Source organism: Pelmatolapia mariae, linkage group LG5, assembly GCF_036321145.2.
Source record: "Pelmatolapia mariae isolate MD_Pm_ZW linkage group LG5, Pm_UMD_F_2, whole genome shotgun sequence".
NCBI lineage: Eukaryota > Metazoa > Chordata > Actinopteri > Cichliformes > Cichlidae > Pelmatolapia > Pelmatolapia mariae.
The window spans coordinates 4,447,153-4,461,007 of NC_086231.1; the positions used below are offsets into that span (position 1 = coordinate 4,447,153).

Consider the following 13,855-nt stretch of genomic DNA (forward strand, 5'->3'; position numbering starts at 1 on the left):
GTTGGGAGTGAGTGAGTGAGTGTGTGTCACATTTCTGGTAAGCCAATAGCCCTAATGGGGTTGGACTAATTAGAGGCAGGTGTAATTGATTGCACTGATACACTAGCCTACTTGTAGCCCACAGTACAAATACTGCTGTGTCGTTTTGTCTCTCTGTGCAGGTATGTAATGTGATGAAACCTGATATGTTTGGGATGGATGGGTTTTGTGCTATGACTTATATAGTGAAGGTGTTATTTTTGTCTATCTGTGAAACTGGCATAGCTGGCTCTGGCCTTGGGACTGTTTTTGTTTTGTTTTGTTTTTTACTTGATCCGCAAATGGGACACTGGACTGTTTTATCTTTTATTATTGAGTCAATAAATTACCTTTCAGAATTGTATTGACCGTCATCTTTTTGCCCACGGCTGAGACGGTTGGACTTAAAATCTTTTTGTGTGTGTTACATAGATGCCACATAAATGTGCTGTTGGGATACTCCCTCTAATATAACCTACCGGTGTTAAGTGTTGCTCTACATTCTCTAGAATGACTTCATTACATCTTCAAGTCTTTAAAATATTATGAAACATTTTCCTCGATAAACCCTGCTCTTAACTCAAAAGACATAGACATCCATGCAGAAAAAATGTGGCAAAGATCACTGACATAACAAAACACAGCAGTGGCTTCCACGTGGTCTTTGATCGAGTCAATCGACTACTTTTCTGAAAAGAAATAATAAATGATCAAGCTCTGCATGTGTGTACAGCAAAGACAATATGAGCAACAATACAAACTTTGAGAAACTTTTCTCAATACCGTGTTTTCACTGTATTTATTTTTAAAGTTATGATTAAACAATGAAATAAATGCACAATTTACAGTGATCAACCAGTTCCGTTGAATTCGAGTCAATTTGTGACAGTTATTACGTAGAGATAAATTACACAAAAAACTCTTGTTTCCAGGCTTGTTGGAGCCCCTTCTGTCACTGGGGCTCTGGGTAATCAGGCCCGAATTAATTTAAATATTGTAAAATGTCACTAAATGAGCGCGAAAGAAAAACAAAGCAAAAAACAAAACAAAAAATTAATGATCAACTTCCGCCGCGGAGGTACTTCCTGTGTAGGTCTGCCATATTATCTGCAGCCGCTTTAAAAACGTCCGTTATCGTTAAGTTCTTTTCCGTATTTATTGTAGTTTTCACGCTTCGTAAAACGTTTTTATACAGAACATATACGGTCGTAGCCAAAAACCGCGTATAAAGACGTATTAATATGCTCACGGTTATAAACAGTCTGGCAGTGGGCTGGAACATGAACCGAGCGAGGCAGATCCGGGAATAGACGAGCTTTGCCGCAGTCGAAGAGTCCATCACACCAGACCTCCTCCTCCGGAGCTGCCGAAGATTCCCAGTTCCTTGACTGAATCCGGGAGTGTTGGAGTAGACATGGCGCCAGGCCTGTCCACTATTGTTGCGTTGGCTTTGTATGTGGTCCTGTCCCCTTGTGTTTCCGGTAAGTTTGACTGTTGTAATCTGTAAACGGTCGCTGCTCTTGTGTGTATTAGCTATCGAACTGCGTGTTGTCTCCTGCCGACACGCAGTCTGTGATGTTAGCGTCATATCGATATTAGACCGCTGTTTGGGCGATGTCACAGACGTTCGTCGTTAAAGTTACAGCTCGTGTTTTAAACCTTTTAAAAAGACCGAAAGATTAGTTTGTTACAGCCTCATTTTATTTGTTGAAAGCCATGTGCACGTTAATGGGGGTCTACGTGCGGCTGTTTTCTGACGTTTCAGCTCATAGTTACCATCCAGCATGATCTGGTCGCTCAAGCTGCCAGTTAATTAGGTACAGAGAAGGGTACAGCTCGGTTCTAGTATAAGAAACATGTTAAAGATAATTTGGCAGCAGTGGAAACTACATCATCCAAAGTACCCACAAAGTGGAAACAGCAGGGTTTTAAACTGAGGATAAATAAGGATGTGAGAACATCACCTCTCTGTACAGTGTAGTAGACTTCAACAGCACCCAGAGCTACAGCCTCTGAAATGAAACTGAAGGTGAATCAACAGTTTCCCAAAAGTCACCAAGTTGCAGTGCTGAAAAGTGAAATTTCATAACTAACAATTACACTAATTGATTTATTTGAAATAATTTATTGATGATTGAGCTAACTTTTGCTGCCCCTGTTTCTGCTCTGTTACAGCAGGGGACGACTGCCTGGCCTATACTGGCCAAAACTTCCAGAAATGCTATTCAGGAAATTGCTGTGGGAACTGCTATACCAGATATTGTTGTTCATATGATTTTGGTCGTTTTAAAGAAGATGACCAAAAAAAGTGGTATGTTTTTCTCTTTCATTCTATTTTTGATGTTGGTTTCATTTTTTCCCCCTTTTCTCTGTGTAATTACAGCCAAGTGTGTATTTTAGGCCGTTAAGAAACAGGAAGTAAGGTTTTCCTGTGCACGACCACCAACATAATGCTAAAGTGTGAGTCAGATACAGCTTGCACCGAGGCCTTCATGCACATTATCCCTAAGATTAATAGACCATACTCCTCCACATGCCTGCTGTAGGACTGACAGGTTATCTGCTCTTTTTGAAACTACAGTGAATTCAGCTTCTTGTAAAAATATCACCCAAAGCCCAGAAAAAGGGCCTTTTGTATGTTTTGTGCTGGTTTTTGGAAGGTGACACACCTGCAAACACAAACTGAGGAACTGGGAGGCAGCACAGTGGTTCTACTTGAACTATAGTATCAGGAGTTGTTTTTGTTGTGTAGTGCTTTGAAGGTCTGAAAATTGTAACGTACTAGTAAATACATGATAGCCTTGTTAATTTTTTCATCATACTTTGGGTTTGTGATTAATTCGAGTTTTAAAAAGGTCCTAAAATGGTTAAATTTGACTTTGTGACTTGTAAATGTTTCCTTTTCCTGTTTTGTAGTAAGTTAATGTCATATAAAGACAATTTTTCATATAAAGACAATTTTTCATACTAATTTCTTTTTTTCCTTTTCAGCTCCAACAATGTTGATAGCTTCAACAGTGCTAGATATGAGTATTATACTACCAGTTCGTTACCCATGGTGGCTGGTATTGTGGGCTTCATCATCATTCTACTCATCTTCATCTGCTGCTGCGTCTGCCCCTGCTGTTGCCTGTACAAGATGTGCCGCAGACCACGCCGTAAGTATTACTAATTCTTTCTTTGATTGTTTAAGCCGAGAATGGACAATTTATTTTCCCTAGGGCCCGCAATAAGGGTCTGATGGTAGCATCTGCTCTTACCAGAAGCAGTTCATAAAGATTTAATGTGCTGTATTGAGGTCAGCTCATTCAGATGGTGCATTGTAATGTAAAGCCCCTGCAGAAAGGTCAGTGCAGTTGAAAACAGCTGGCAGACACCTGGACGCTCACTGTGTGATGATTAAATTTGCATCAGTCAGACCAGGAGGACTCGGAGATGCAAAAAGTATAACATGGGCCTTAGATAAAGATCTGAAGGCTGTTGTTTTGTGCAAGTTTGATCACTTTGCTATTTATAGAACATGTGAGGCTCTTAAAACGCTGTGGTTTCATTCAGTGATGTTAAACTTCAGAGTAGGCACCTCAATTTGGCAACATTTAGTGTGTAAAAGATGAGATAAAACCCTATGAAAATGCCAGTTATGTTTAGATGCATTACACTTCCATTAGCAATGCTATCGACTTGTTTTTTTCATTTTCTTTTTCCACTAAGTGTTGCTTTGGGTTTTTAAATTACTACTCCTGGTACTTTTCTCAGTTAACACTAGGGCTGTTCGATATAGCGATATATATCGGATGACGATATAAAAACGTCTATCGTTTCATTTTACGCTATCGTTTGTTTCGTGGTGTCGCAAAATAAACTGTTTACGGCAATATTTTTTCATCATTTTGATGGTCACTGTAGTGGCTATATTAATTTCTTAAAGTTCTCTCTTTCTCTTATATTTAATATAACCACACTACAGACAGACAAGCACTTGTTTTTATGCTTTGTCGTTAGCAACAACGACGGTAAAACCACGGCGTGTCCGCTTGTTTATTTTCCACATAAACCTTTCACAATAAAGCTCAAGATCCTGTTGAGACTTTTCAAAATAAACTGAATCACGTGAAAGATGCAGAGTGTTTACGGATGAGAAGCAAAAAAGAGCCGTCAGGTGCTAAAAAAATAAACCTTAGACTCAAACGTTAGAACAGACTTTTCCCCGCAGCACGCCGTGTAATAAATACTCAGCCGTTACAACCTATGTCTAAAAATGTATAGTTTCATGCATCAGTTAATACACTTGACTCCAGGTCCATGACGCCCAGCTGGAAACACTTCACGCAAGTCGAGCTGCCCGAGATTCACAGAATTTACAGAAAATGTTGCATTTTTGTGATTTATATCGTTATCGGACGATAGATGTCTTATATCGGGATATGAGATTTTGGTCATATCGCACAGCCCTAGTTAACACGTTGAACAAACTATATTTTGATTGATCTTTTTAATTAAGAATAAAGGTGATCTACTGTTAGCATATATGGAAAATACTAAAAGAAAAGCCCACAGATCAACTTTAACACATCACTCAGCTGTGATAGCAGGGAGCGGCCGGGGGGCTTTAATCTCTCTCGACCTCACTGCACACAACAACACCAACATGGTAGTCATTCATGTATTTCATAAAAATAGCATTGTTGTTTATTTTTGTATTTCAGTTTAATATTAAGTCTGTAACACAGACTCTTGGTAAATACTACGAGTCGATCAGAAGTTCAAATAAGTGTTAGATGAGTCTTGATTGGTCTGCTAGTCGTTGGGGAAACAAACTCCCGAGACATTGCTTATCATCTAAAATAAATGTAACATAGCATTAGTCGCGTTTGACGACTGGTGTTTTTAAATCTTTCTATCACCTTTATATCGAGGACCCATTAGCGCGAGTCATATTATTGTGTATGCACATTTTCTCTGCAGACTCAGGGAACAAGCTTACACAAGTCACATACCTAAGCTCATCTACACCACATCCCAAACCTCATGTAGTCTCTGATTCAAGAAGCTTTTTCATGGCACTGGGAGAATCTTCTAAAGTTCAGGGGATTTCTGACACATTGAAGTAATTGTTACTTATTGGCAATTATTGCACATGAAGTAACCACAACCTTTAGCGGTGACACTTCCTATTATTAATATGTAGACAGCTTGTAGGCCCGTGCTGCTGCATCTGCAAAATGTTGCTGCACTTTTGTAGGTTGTCTGCTCTCGGGCATCAAGCAACACTTTTTTTTAAAAACTGTCTGCTGTTGAGCTTCTCACCTACATAGACACAAATGTCTGCTTTTTTTTGCCATGTCTTAAAGAAGCCAGACTCTTGGTTTCTAGTGAGTTGGAGGATTTGTCTGTGTAGTTTTTGAAGCAGATCATGAGGGGACTCATTTGAAGACTGTTGGCCCACCCACCACATGACTTTCATTACTGCAGAAGTTTAGCCTGACGACTAACACCACAACTGAGGCACAGAGCACCACCTGACCTAATGTTTCAGAATCACTACAGTATACAGAGGCTTTGTAAACCCTTCATAGCTGTGAAGTTCCTCATTCTCACTTTGTGTTTCTCAGGTTTGTTGTACAAGGTTTGGCTTTTCAGTGATTCTCTTGGTGAATGTTTAGCCCTCAGGTCGATGACTCAGCATGTCATTAAAGATAATTGCTGTTTAGAGTTGGTGCCAAACTACGATGCTGCTTTATTTGTTTCTCTTCAGGGGTCACGTCTTTACTTGACTTTTGAATCTGCTTACTTTGAGTACTTAAGTTTGAGTTTTCCACAAATTGAAACACCAGCTTTAAGTTGCTTAGAGTCACCTGCACGGGTGTTAATGTCTGTCTGTGTAACCAGCATTCATAAGTCCTAAGTGTCTGCATTTTTTTTTTTCTTCTCTCAAATCTAACCCGACTACAGCTATTAAATGATGCTGTTAAACCAACATTGGCATCATCACAACACTTTGCAGAGGATTGTGGTATATCTGGATGTGTTCTCTGTTTATATTAGCGATCCCTCAATGGATCGTACTTTGACCCCTCTCCACGGGGTGACCTACTGCCTTATTTTGCTGTTGGCACCACTCTAAACGAGGCCACTGGATACACCAGATTGCCAGTAATTATGATCAACACATGTTTTGGGGAAATACTCACATAGCAAACCAAGAAAAACTTATACTGTTAAAGACGGCAAATAGCATTTCCCAGTGTCGTGTTAACACAGCGAGGCTGTTTGAAGTTGCTTAGTAATTCAGTGCGATGCAGATTTACTGTGATAACCACATATGTTAAGTGTAGCCCCAAATAATCTTTGTGGAACATGTTTTGTCCATGTTGGAACAAAGTGTGAATTAAAATGAAGGTAATAGGAGAAAAAAACACTGTCTGCATTGTACACATTTGTCATATTTTAAAATTTTTTATTATTATTATTGTTAATTTTCAGTTTTTTCAGCTATATTTAGACTAATTTGGTTCTGTTTTTATTTCTTTTTTAAAAATGGGGAAAATCTTCACATGGCACACTTATTGTGGACATTTTTTTTTTTTTTGCTGCAGTATGAAGGTGCAGATGTGTTACACATTGTTCCTGCCTATAAACTAGTGGTCATAAACATCAGTATTGGCCTGCCTAATCCTGAAACATTTATTCTTTTCCCTCAGAAGTTTGTTTGTGACTGTTTCTTGTTTATTTTTGGATCACAAATGATTTTTGTGATATCGTGAAGCTCTCTCTATCATATAAATAGTTGACCCAGGCTAACTACTACTTTGTCCTGTCTTTTATTACTTCCTCTTCACCTTCTTTGCTTTCTCTCATAAAGCAGCTTGTCTTTTTTTCTTTTGGATAGTTGTTTTTCCAAAGGCGTGTATGTATCTGCCATGCTCGATAACACAAAGCGTCTCCTCTCATAATAACAACGTCTGTGAGCTGTTAGCCATGTAGGGTGACATTTAACTGTGCACTGTAGCCAACATCTGGTAAGGAGTAATAGAGACAGCTTATGGGCTCAGACTGCAGATAATAAAATGTTATTGATTTCTGAAAATAGTTCACACGTGTGGGCTACTGGCTGAATCGCTGCTTTCCGGTTTGTTCGAACAGTTGTTGACACATTTCCTCCTCGCGTCATCACATTCAATGTAAATTCCAGTTTATCCCTTTTCCTCCTGTTCCACCTTTTCCTCACAACAGACAAAGACCGCTGAAAGTAGTTCCTGAAAACTTCACTGTTTAGTCCAGAAAATGCAGATGAATATTTGACACATTTTTAAACTAAACAGGTTTAATTTGGGACGTTTTTTTTTGTTTTTTTTAACCCTTAGTATTTGAGTAGGAAGCGTGATATCACACACTGTGTAGGGAAGATGGAACATTGTGGGCTTTTCACTGAAAATATCCCACATCATCAGTCTTGTCCATTAAATATCTGCTAAACTGGCCTTTTTTCTACCCGTAACTCTACTTAATGTGCCTTATTTACTTTCCTCAAAATTAAATCAAAATCACAGGCTTAAATATACATCATGCTGTGGTTGCCCATGGTTTCTGGTGTTTGTCTTTTTACGCTTCTGCAGCTGAATCAGTGTAAAGGCACAGTCATAGATGTGCAGATGTGCCTCAAAGAAGCAGACATTTGGATTCTTGTACAAACTTCTTTCCACTGTTAAGCATTTGCCGTGTATTTTTCTTTTTTTAAGTCAACATCAGAAATCAAACTTAGTTGATATTTACGTGTCTAAGCTCTGCTATGCAAATATGTCTAATTAATAATCCTCTGAAATAAAGCTTAGATTGGAGTGTGTGTGCAACCAATCACACATCCGTCTGCTTCTCAGTTCAGAGCCTATTCTTTACATCATACCCTCGTCCTCATCAGTGACCTGCTTTTTATCTAGGATCGCAGAGAAAATATTTGAAACCTTGATTGATTTTTAATGTTGTCAGAGGTTGTTGCATTTCTTAGTTAGTGAAGGAGAGACGAGGAGAGAAAGAGGAATTTCCCATATAGGTGAAGTGGACACCTGCCTTCAGTAGGAAAGAGAAAACCTTGACAGGTTATTTTGCCAAGAATGCAGTGCTCAACTCTTTATCTGCGCTAGATTATAAAGATTGTATTCCACTTTATCCTCCTTAATTCCACAATTCCGTGAAACAGTTCTTTCTACTATCCTGTGTTTTTCAAACCTGAAACCGCTAATGTTCATGGCCACATCTTGATCCGCTTCCCTAAAAAAAAAAACATCCTCCTCAGTAGAGGAAAGCATCTGACCCCACACGTCCGTATTTATGTTTACAGTGACTTGCATTCACCGTAATGAACGCTCTTCCCAGTTCTTTGCACCTCCTGTCAGCTTGTCAGTCAGCTCGTTAATGTTTTGCTGTTAGGCGACAGTCTCCCGGTGGAGAAGCTAAAATGCAAGTGAGGAACACAGTGTGGCTTCCTTGGCTGCCTCAGTTCCAGTTGTATGATGGGATCAAATCCAGGAAGTCAGAGCTCCACGCTGTGTGACTCATTGTTTCTATGACAACCACAGACTAGAAAAGGGAAAAAAAAAAAGAAAGCCATCCTACGTCATTTACAGGAAGTGGTCGTGAAGATGTTGAAGAACATCTTCGTTACACCCCCAGGTGGTTTTGTTTTTTTCCCCCCCCTCTTTCTTTCATTTTCACTGTGCTTACACAGCGATGGGTTTACACTCTGAGTGTAACTGACAGGGCTGTTTCTTTAACATTAAATGTACAGAGAGTCAATCAAATATCATAACAAAGTGTAAATCTTCATTAGGTGAAGCTCGAGAGGATGATCAATGATGTTTACTTAAAACTGCACCACTTTCTTGTCTTTCTCTGATTAATATTCAGTTTTCAGTCATTCTTTATAAGAATATTATCCATACATTATGATACACATTGAAGACGTTTTGGATCCTGGCTGGTAATTATTTGGCTAAATGCATGTGTAACATTTTATCAGCTCCTGTCTTCTGTGTTTAAGCTGTAGTGTTGGAAGATCGATTTGCAGGAATTGAAACTGTAAACTATTTTTGTTTCGTTTTTTTTCTTGCCATGCTATTCTTTTTGCGACAGCTGGGTTTTTACATTTGGTTAAATGCAGAAGTTGCGGTACGAGTTACGTAGCTCTTGCCTCATATTTGTCCAAGGCAAGTTATTTGTGTATTTAACTTGGTGGTATGTTCTAAACAAGTTCAGGACATTTGGATCATTTTATTTGTGCTGTTGGTTGGTCTGTAATCCTCTGTTATCTCATATCCTCCTGGATACAAACAGAGTAGAAAGTACAAATACCTTTGACTCTACTGGAATCTCTTTTGAGATCGTTTTTCCTAATGTGTTTAAATCTTTCTGCACTGGCAATCACGACAAAGCCAATGTGGATTTAGTAGATATGCCTATGGAGTTTGTTATGTGTGTAATAAACATTTATAAGGGTTTATGAGGATGTCCTGTTTTTTAAGTGAAACTAGTTCGAATCCTTTTTTCTCCATACCTGAATAATTCCTCCTATAGTTGTACTCCTACACTGCATGTAAAACAGCCAAAGTTTTCTATATTTCTAATCTATTTATTTGTTTACTTGCAGCTGTGATAGCGACCACTACCCACACCACAGTGGTCACCACCACGCCTCAGCGTTACCCGCAGCAACCAACTGCAGTACCTGGACAATCTCAGTCCTACCAGGGAATGCCCTACCAGCCAGTACCAGTGCAGCCCGGCTATCCAGCTCAGTCTGGTTATCCAGCTCAGCCCGGCTATCCAGCTCAGTCTGGTTATCCAGCTCAGCCCGGCTATCCAGCTCAGCCCGGCTATCCAGCTCAGTCCATGCCCACATCACCCTACCATGGACAACCATTCACACCAGGACCACCACCATCTTATCAGGAAGCAAGTAAGTGTGAATTTTCCTCATCCCTGTAATTAACAAAACATTGTGTTGGACTAGCTTTAAATAGGCTTTGAACACCAAAACAGTGTGTTTGAGGAAATGCTGATTGAAGCTTCTGACTGTGAAAAGGAGCTGCTCTGTCCAAAAATATCTAAAAAAAAAAAAACAAACAAACAAGCATGCCAATATTTGTTGTGATTTTCACAATACTCTAAGTATAAAGAATTCTTAATCACAAAAATGAAGAAAATGCTAAAATTTTAATTATATCATCATAAATGTTCTACCGTTTTATGCAAATCAAGGATGTTTGAGCAGAAAGCCCCTGTTGATTTGAGACTGAATGACTGTAAGTTAATTGTAGCCACTTATAAAATGCAGGTTAGATGTTTAGTTTTTATTGTAGAAGAATATTCTGAAGGTGTAGCTTTTTCAAACTGATCTGTGCGAAACAAAGGTTTTAGGATAGAATTAAAGAGTTTTTTTTAAAGAAATGCACAACATTATTAACTATTGTGTTTCATTAAATGTTTGCAGATTTAGCAATGATATTTTGCAAAACAGCTGTATTTGGATGTAGAGGTGGAAACTGCGGTTGCATAGACGTGGGTCTTTTGAGGTTTTTCTGAAATGGGAAATGAAACATTTAAGCTGCAGAGCTGAAGTTGAGGTTGTGTTCATTCTCACGCCAACTTCATTTTTTGTTTCCAGCTGGCCCTGCCTATCCTCCACAACCGATGCCTTACAGCCAGGCTGCGTTCACACCCGGCCAGCCGGCGTACCCGCTGAAGCCTCCGACCCAGCCGCAGCCCAGCGTTCCACCTTCCGGCGCAGACTTCGTAGCCCAGCCTCCATACAACCCAGATTTTGTTGCACCACCACCCTAGCCTGGATAGTGGACGTCCCTGCTGCAGCACTCGACTGAAATGGGAGTTTGTTCTTTGAATCAAGAGGAGAAACCTCAGAGTAACTTGGTTCATTGTTGCCTGTATTTGGGAATTTTAGGGCGGTACTGATTCAGCAGTTCTGTTGAACAATTACCAAGTGAAAATTATGTTTTTTACTTGCATTGCATGGGCATGCAATATGCATATTCTTTTTTTCTTTTTTGGGGTCCATCTTTAGTTATTTTGAGAAATGAAACATGAGACCACTGTTTCTCACTGCTTTAAGTACTTTTTTCAGCCTCATTCCTCAGCGTATCCCTCTTGCCTTTACTATCCACCAGCCAAACTACCTGACCTCTACAGTGACTGCAGTCAGATTCAGTGGTTGATCTTAAGGTGTCTCAGTGTCTGTAGCCATTTTCCCACTGTTTCCTGCAGCTGTTTGCAGGTCGATGAAGTGCTTTGATCCTTTATTCCCTGTATTTTCCTTGTATCGCCTTGTAAATAATGTTACATGGGAACAAATTGAAAGTGTGCAGCATTTATCACTGGAGGGTTTATACCTTAAAATTATTTGTGTTATGTGAGTTGACCAGAAGTGTTTCCTGAGCACACAAATTCCACGTAGTTAACAAGTGTTCAGCACACACTCCAGTTCCAATTCAGCAAAACACGCCTCGCACACAGGGATGGTTTGCTTTACATTTTGATGTTTACGTACACAGAAGAATTAGCATTAAGGTCTTTTTTTCCTGTCATTACTCAGGTTTTATTTGCCCGTCCTACAACCACATTTCCAACCGGGCTGGGATGCTGTGTAAGCTGCAGAAAAATGCTGAATGCTAGCTGTAACGTGTGCGCTAATGTACCAAACATTCAGATGGGCTTGCTCCCTTAAATTGTGATTGGTCAGACAGCAGGAGCGTTTTCCACAGTCTATCTTAAATAAACACGGTCCCAGAAAATCTGAAAATCCTGGAATAAGATGAACTCTATATTAATATAGAGTCCAGCAGTGTTGTCGAGCCCATGCAGCATTTTCCAATATAAAACTGATATTTAATTTGTCCTTTTATGTAAAGAGTTTGCCAGTTTATCGGAATGTTTTTGTAATTTTAGGTAAAATACACTGTCTTGAGATGGCTATCGTGATTTCCTGCTCTTAAGAAATTGTTGCTAATTACATTTTACGTTGACAAATATCTTAAACTATTTGCTTGCACGGTCTTTTAAAGAGTGCCAGACCGCTCTCCATTTCCAGCTCTAAATCTAAGTCATCTAAATCTTGCTAATGCTCTTTTTGAATCCAATCATTTGTTATTGCCAGTTAGCTGCAAGATGTTCCAGCAGGTGTTTTTGAATTTACTTATGAAGTTTTATGTAGCATCCCAACTTTGTTGTAAACAGGGTTGCACATCTAACTGAGCTGAAATGCGCTGGCAGCTTTGGGTTACTTTACCAAAGGAGATTCTTTTCTTTTCAGTTAACCAAACAGTAACATGATGAGCGCATGTTAAACGCAAGAAACAATTGTGCCTTCCAGCCACATTACCTGCAGAAGCATGCATGTAATTCCAAATCATTTAAAATATTTTTCTACTTATTATGGAGTCTGTTTGCTTTATGTCACCATAAAGGCTTGAATGATGCACAATATTCAGCAGTGTCCTGTTTCCTGAGTAGTGCCATCAAACCTTCTCTCTAATGTTCTCACAACATTAACAGTTTCTTTAGTATTGTTTAACTTGTTCTGTCTGTGTGGGTGTGTGTTGATTGTGGAAAAAGAGCCATCACTTCTGCTTTTTGCTGGCTGAAATTACTTGAAGTGACCTTTTTTCTCTCGTGACTCAGCTGATTCTGGAAAAGTACAGTTACAATTCATGTGACGTCTAGACCTTGACCTTCTCTGACAATGTATCATCCTCCTTTATTTAGACTTTGGCTTAAGTCGAAGAACTCGGCAGCAAACTTTACATTTCAGTGTGCGTCAGTCACACCTCTGCAGTGGCCTTTGGGATCTACTCATGTTTGAGTCCCTGAATGTTAGCTAATGAAAGGGATGCAGTGTCACGTGTTTCTAGTTTTGTTTGTCACGTCAGCTGACGAATAGAAAAACACTTGCGTTGGCTTTCCTTTTTGTGCTTATATTTGTGTTCTTCCTGTGGTTTCTGTTCTCTGGCCAGTGTTGACTATTTTATTGATGCGTGTGTGGATTACAGTAGATTATGTTGTTTTCAGAGATTTATTCTTGCTCCAGTTTCCCCCCTTTCCTTTAAAATCTAATAATTCTACTTTAAGAGTATATGTTGGACTTTCTTTGTGTGTCATATTTTGTGAAAAAGACCTTATTGTAAAATTCAATAAAGTTTATTTTTTCTTTTCTTCAGTTGCTGGTTGTTTAATTTTCAGTGTGGTGAATTTGTGTTAATATATTATTGACAGCTTTGAAATGGGCGACAGACTCAAACGAAAGAAAATGAAGTGACATGTTGGTGAATATGTTTTAAATATAAAATACAAGTTAGTTTGGGGAGTGAAAATAATGACTACACTAATATTTATGTTTAATGTATAATTTCAAAAGACTTCATATAATGGCATCTAGTCTAATTAATACGTGGTTATTGTTTAGTCTATATTATTTTATTATCTATATTAGTATTTCCAGGGGGTTATTTAACATATGTAAATAGGAAGGTTTCCATGTAGTTTCTTACAAATAGAGCTCAACATCAACCAGCTTGTTTAAGGGCTCCAGTTCTGAAGTGAGTTTCCCATTCATTCTTTCCATTGACTTTTCAGTGTGATGTTTCCCACTGATTTTGGTCCATATTGATGTGACATCATCACACAGTTGCCACAATGATGCAACTTTGCTGCTCCATTGGAAACATATTTGGTGACTTCAAGGCCACTTGAGTACAATGACCTCACTGTCATGTTCAAGAAGCCAGTCTGAGATGACCTTTGTGGCCGAGCACGTTATCCTGCTGGAAGCAGC

The 13,855-nt window shown here is 39.1% G+C and overlaps 1 protein-coding gene across 1 annotated transcript; it reads left to right on the forward strand.

The window, feature by feature from the left end:
* Positions 1–851: 851 nt before the first annotated feature.
* Positions 852–13,192, forward strand: LOC134627365 (protein shisa-5-like). Its single transcript, XM_063473380.1, has 5 exons — positions 852–1,499; positions 2,194–2,329; positions 3,010–3,176; positions 9,662–9,970; positions 10,679–13,192. The coding sequence occupies exons 1-5, from the start codon at positions 1,433–1,435 to the stop codon at positions 10,852–10,854; spliced, it is 855 nt and encodes a 284-aa protein (XP_063329450.1). The 5' UTR covers positions 852–1,432; the 3' UTR covers positions 10,855–13,192.
* Positions 13,193–13,855: the final 663 nt, after the last annotated feature.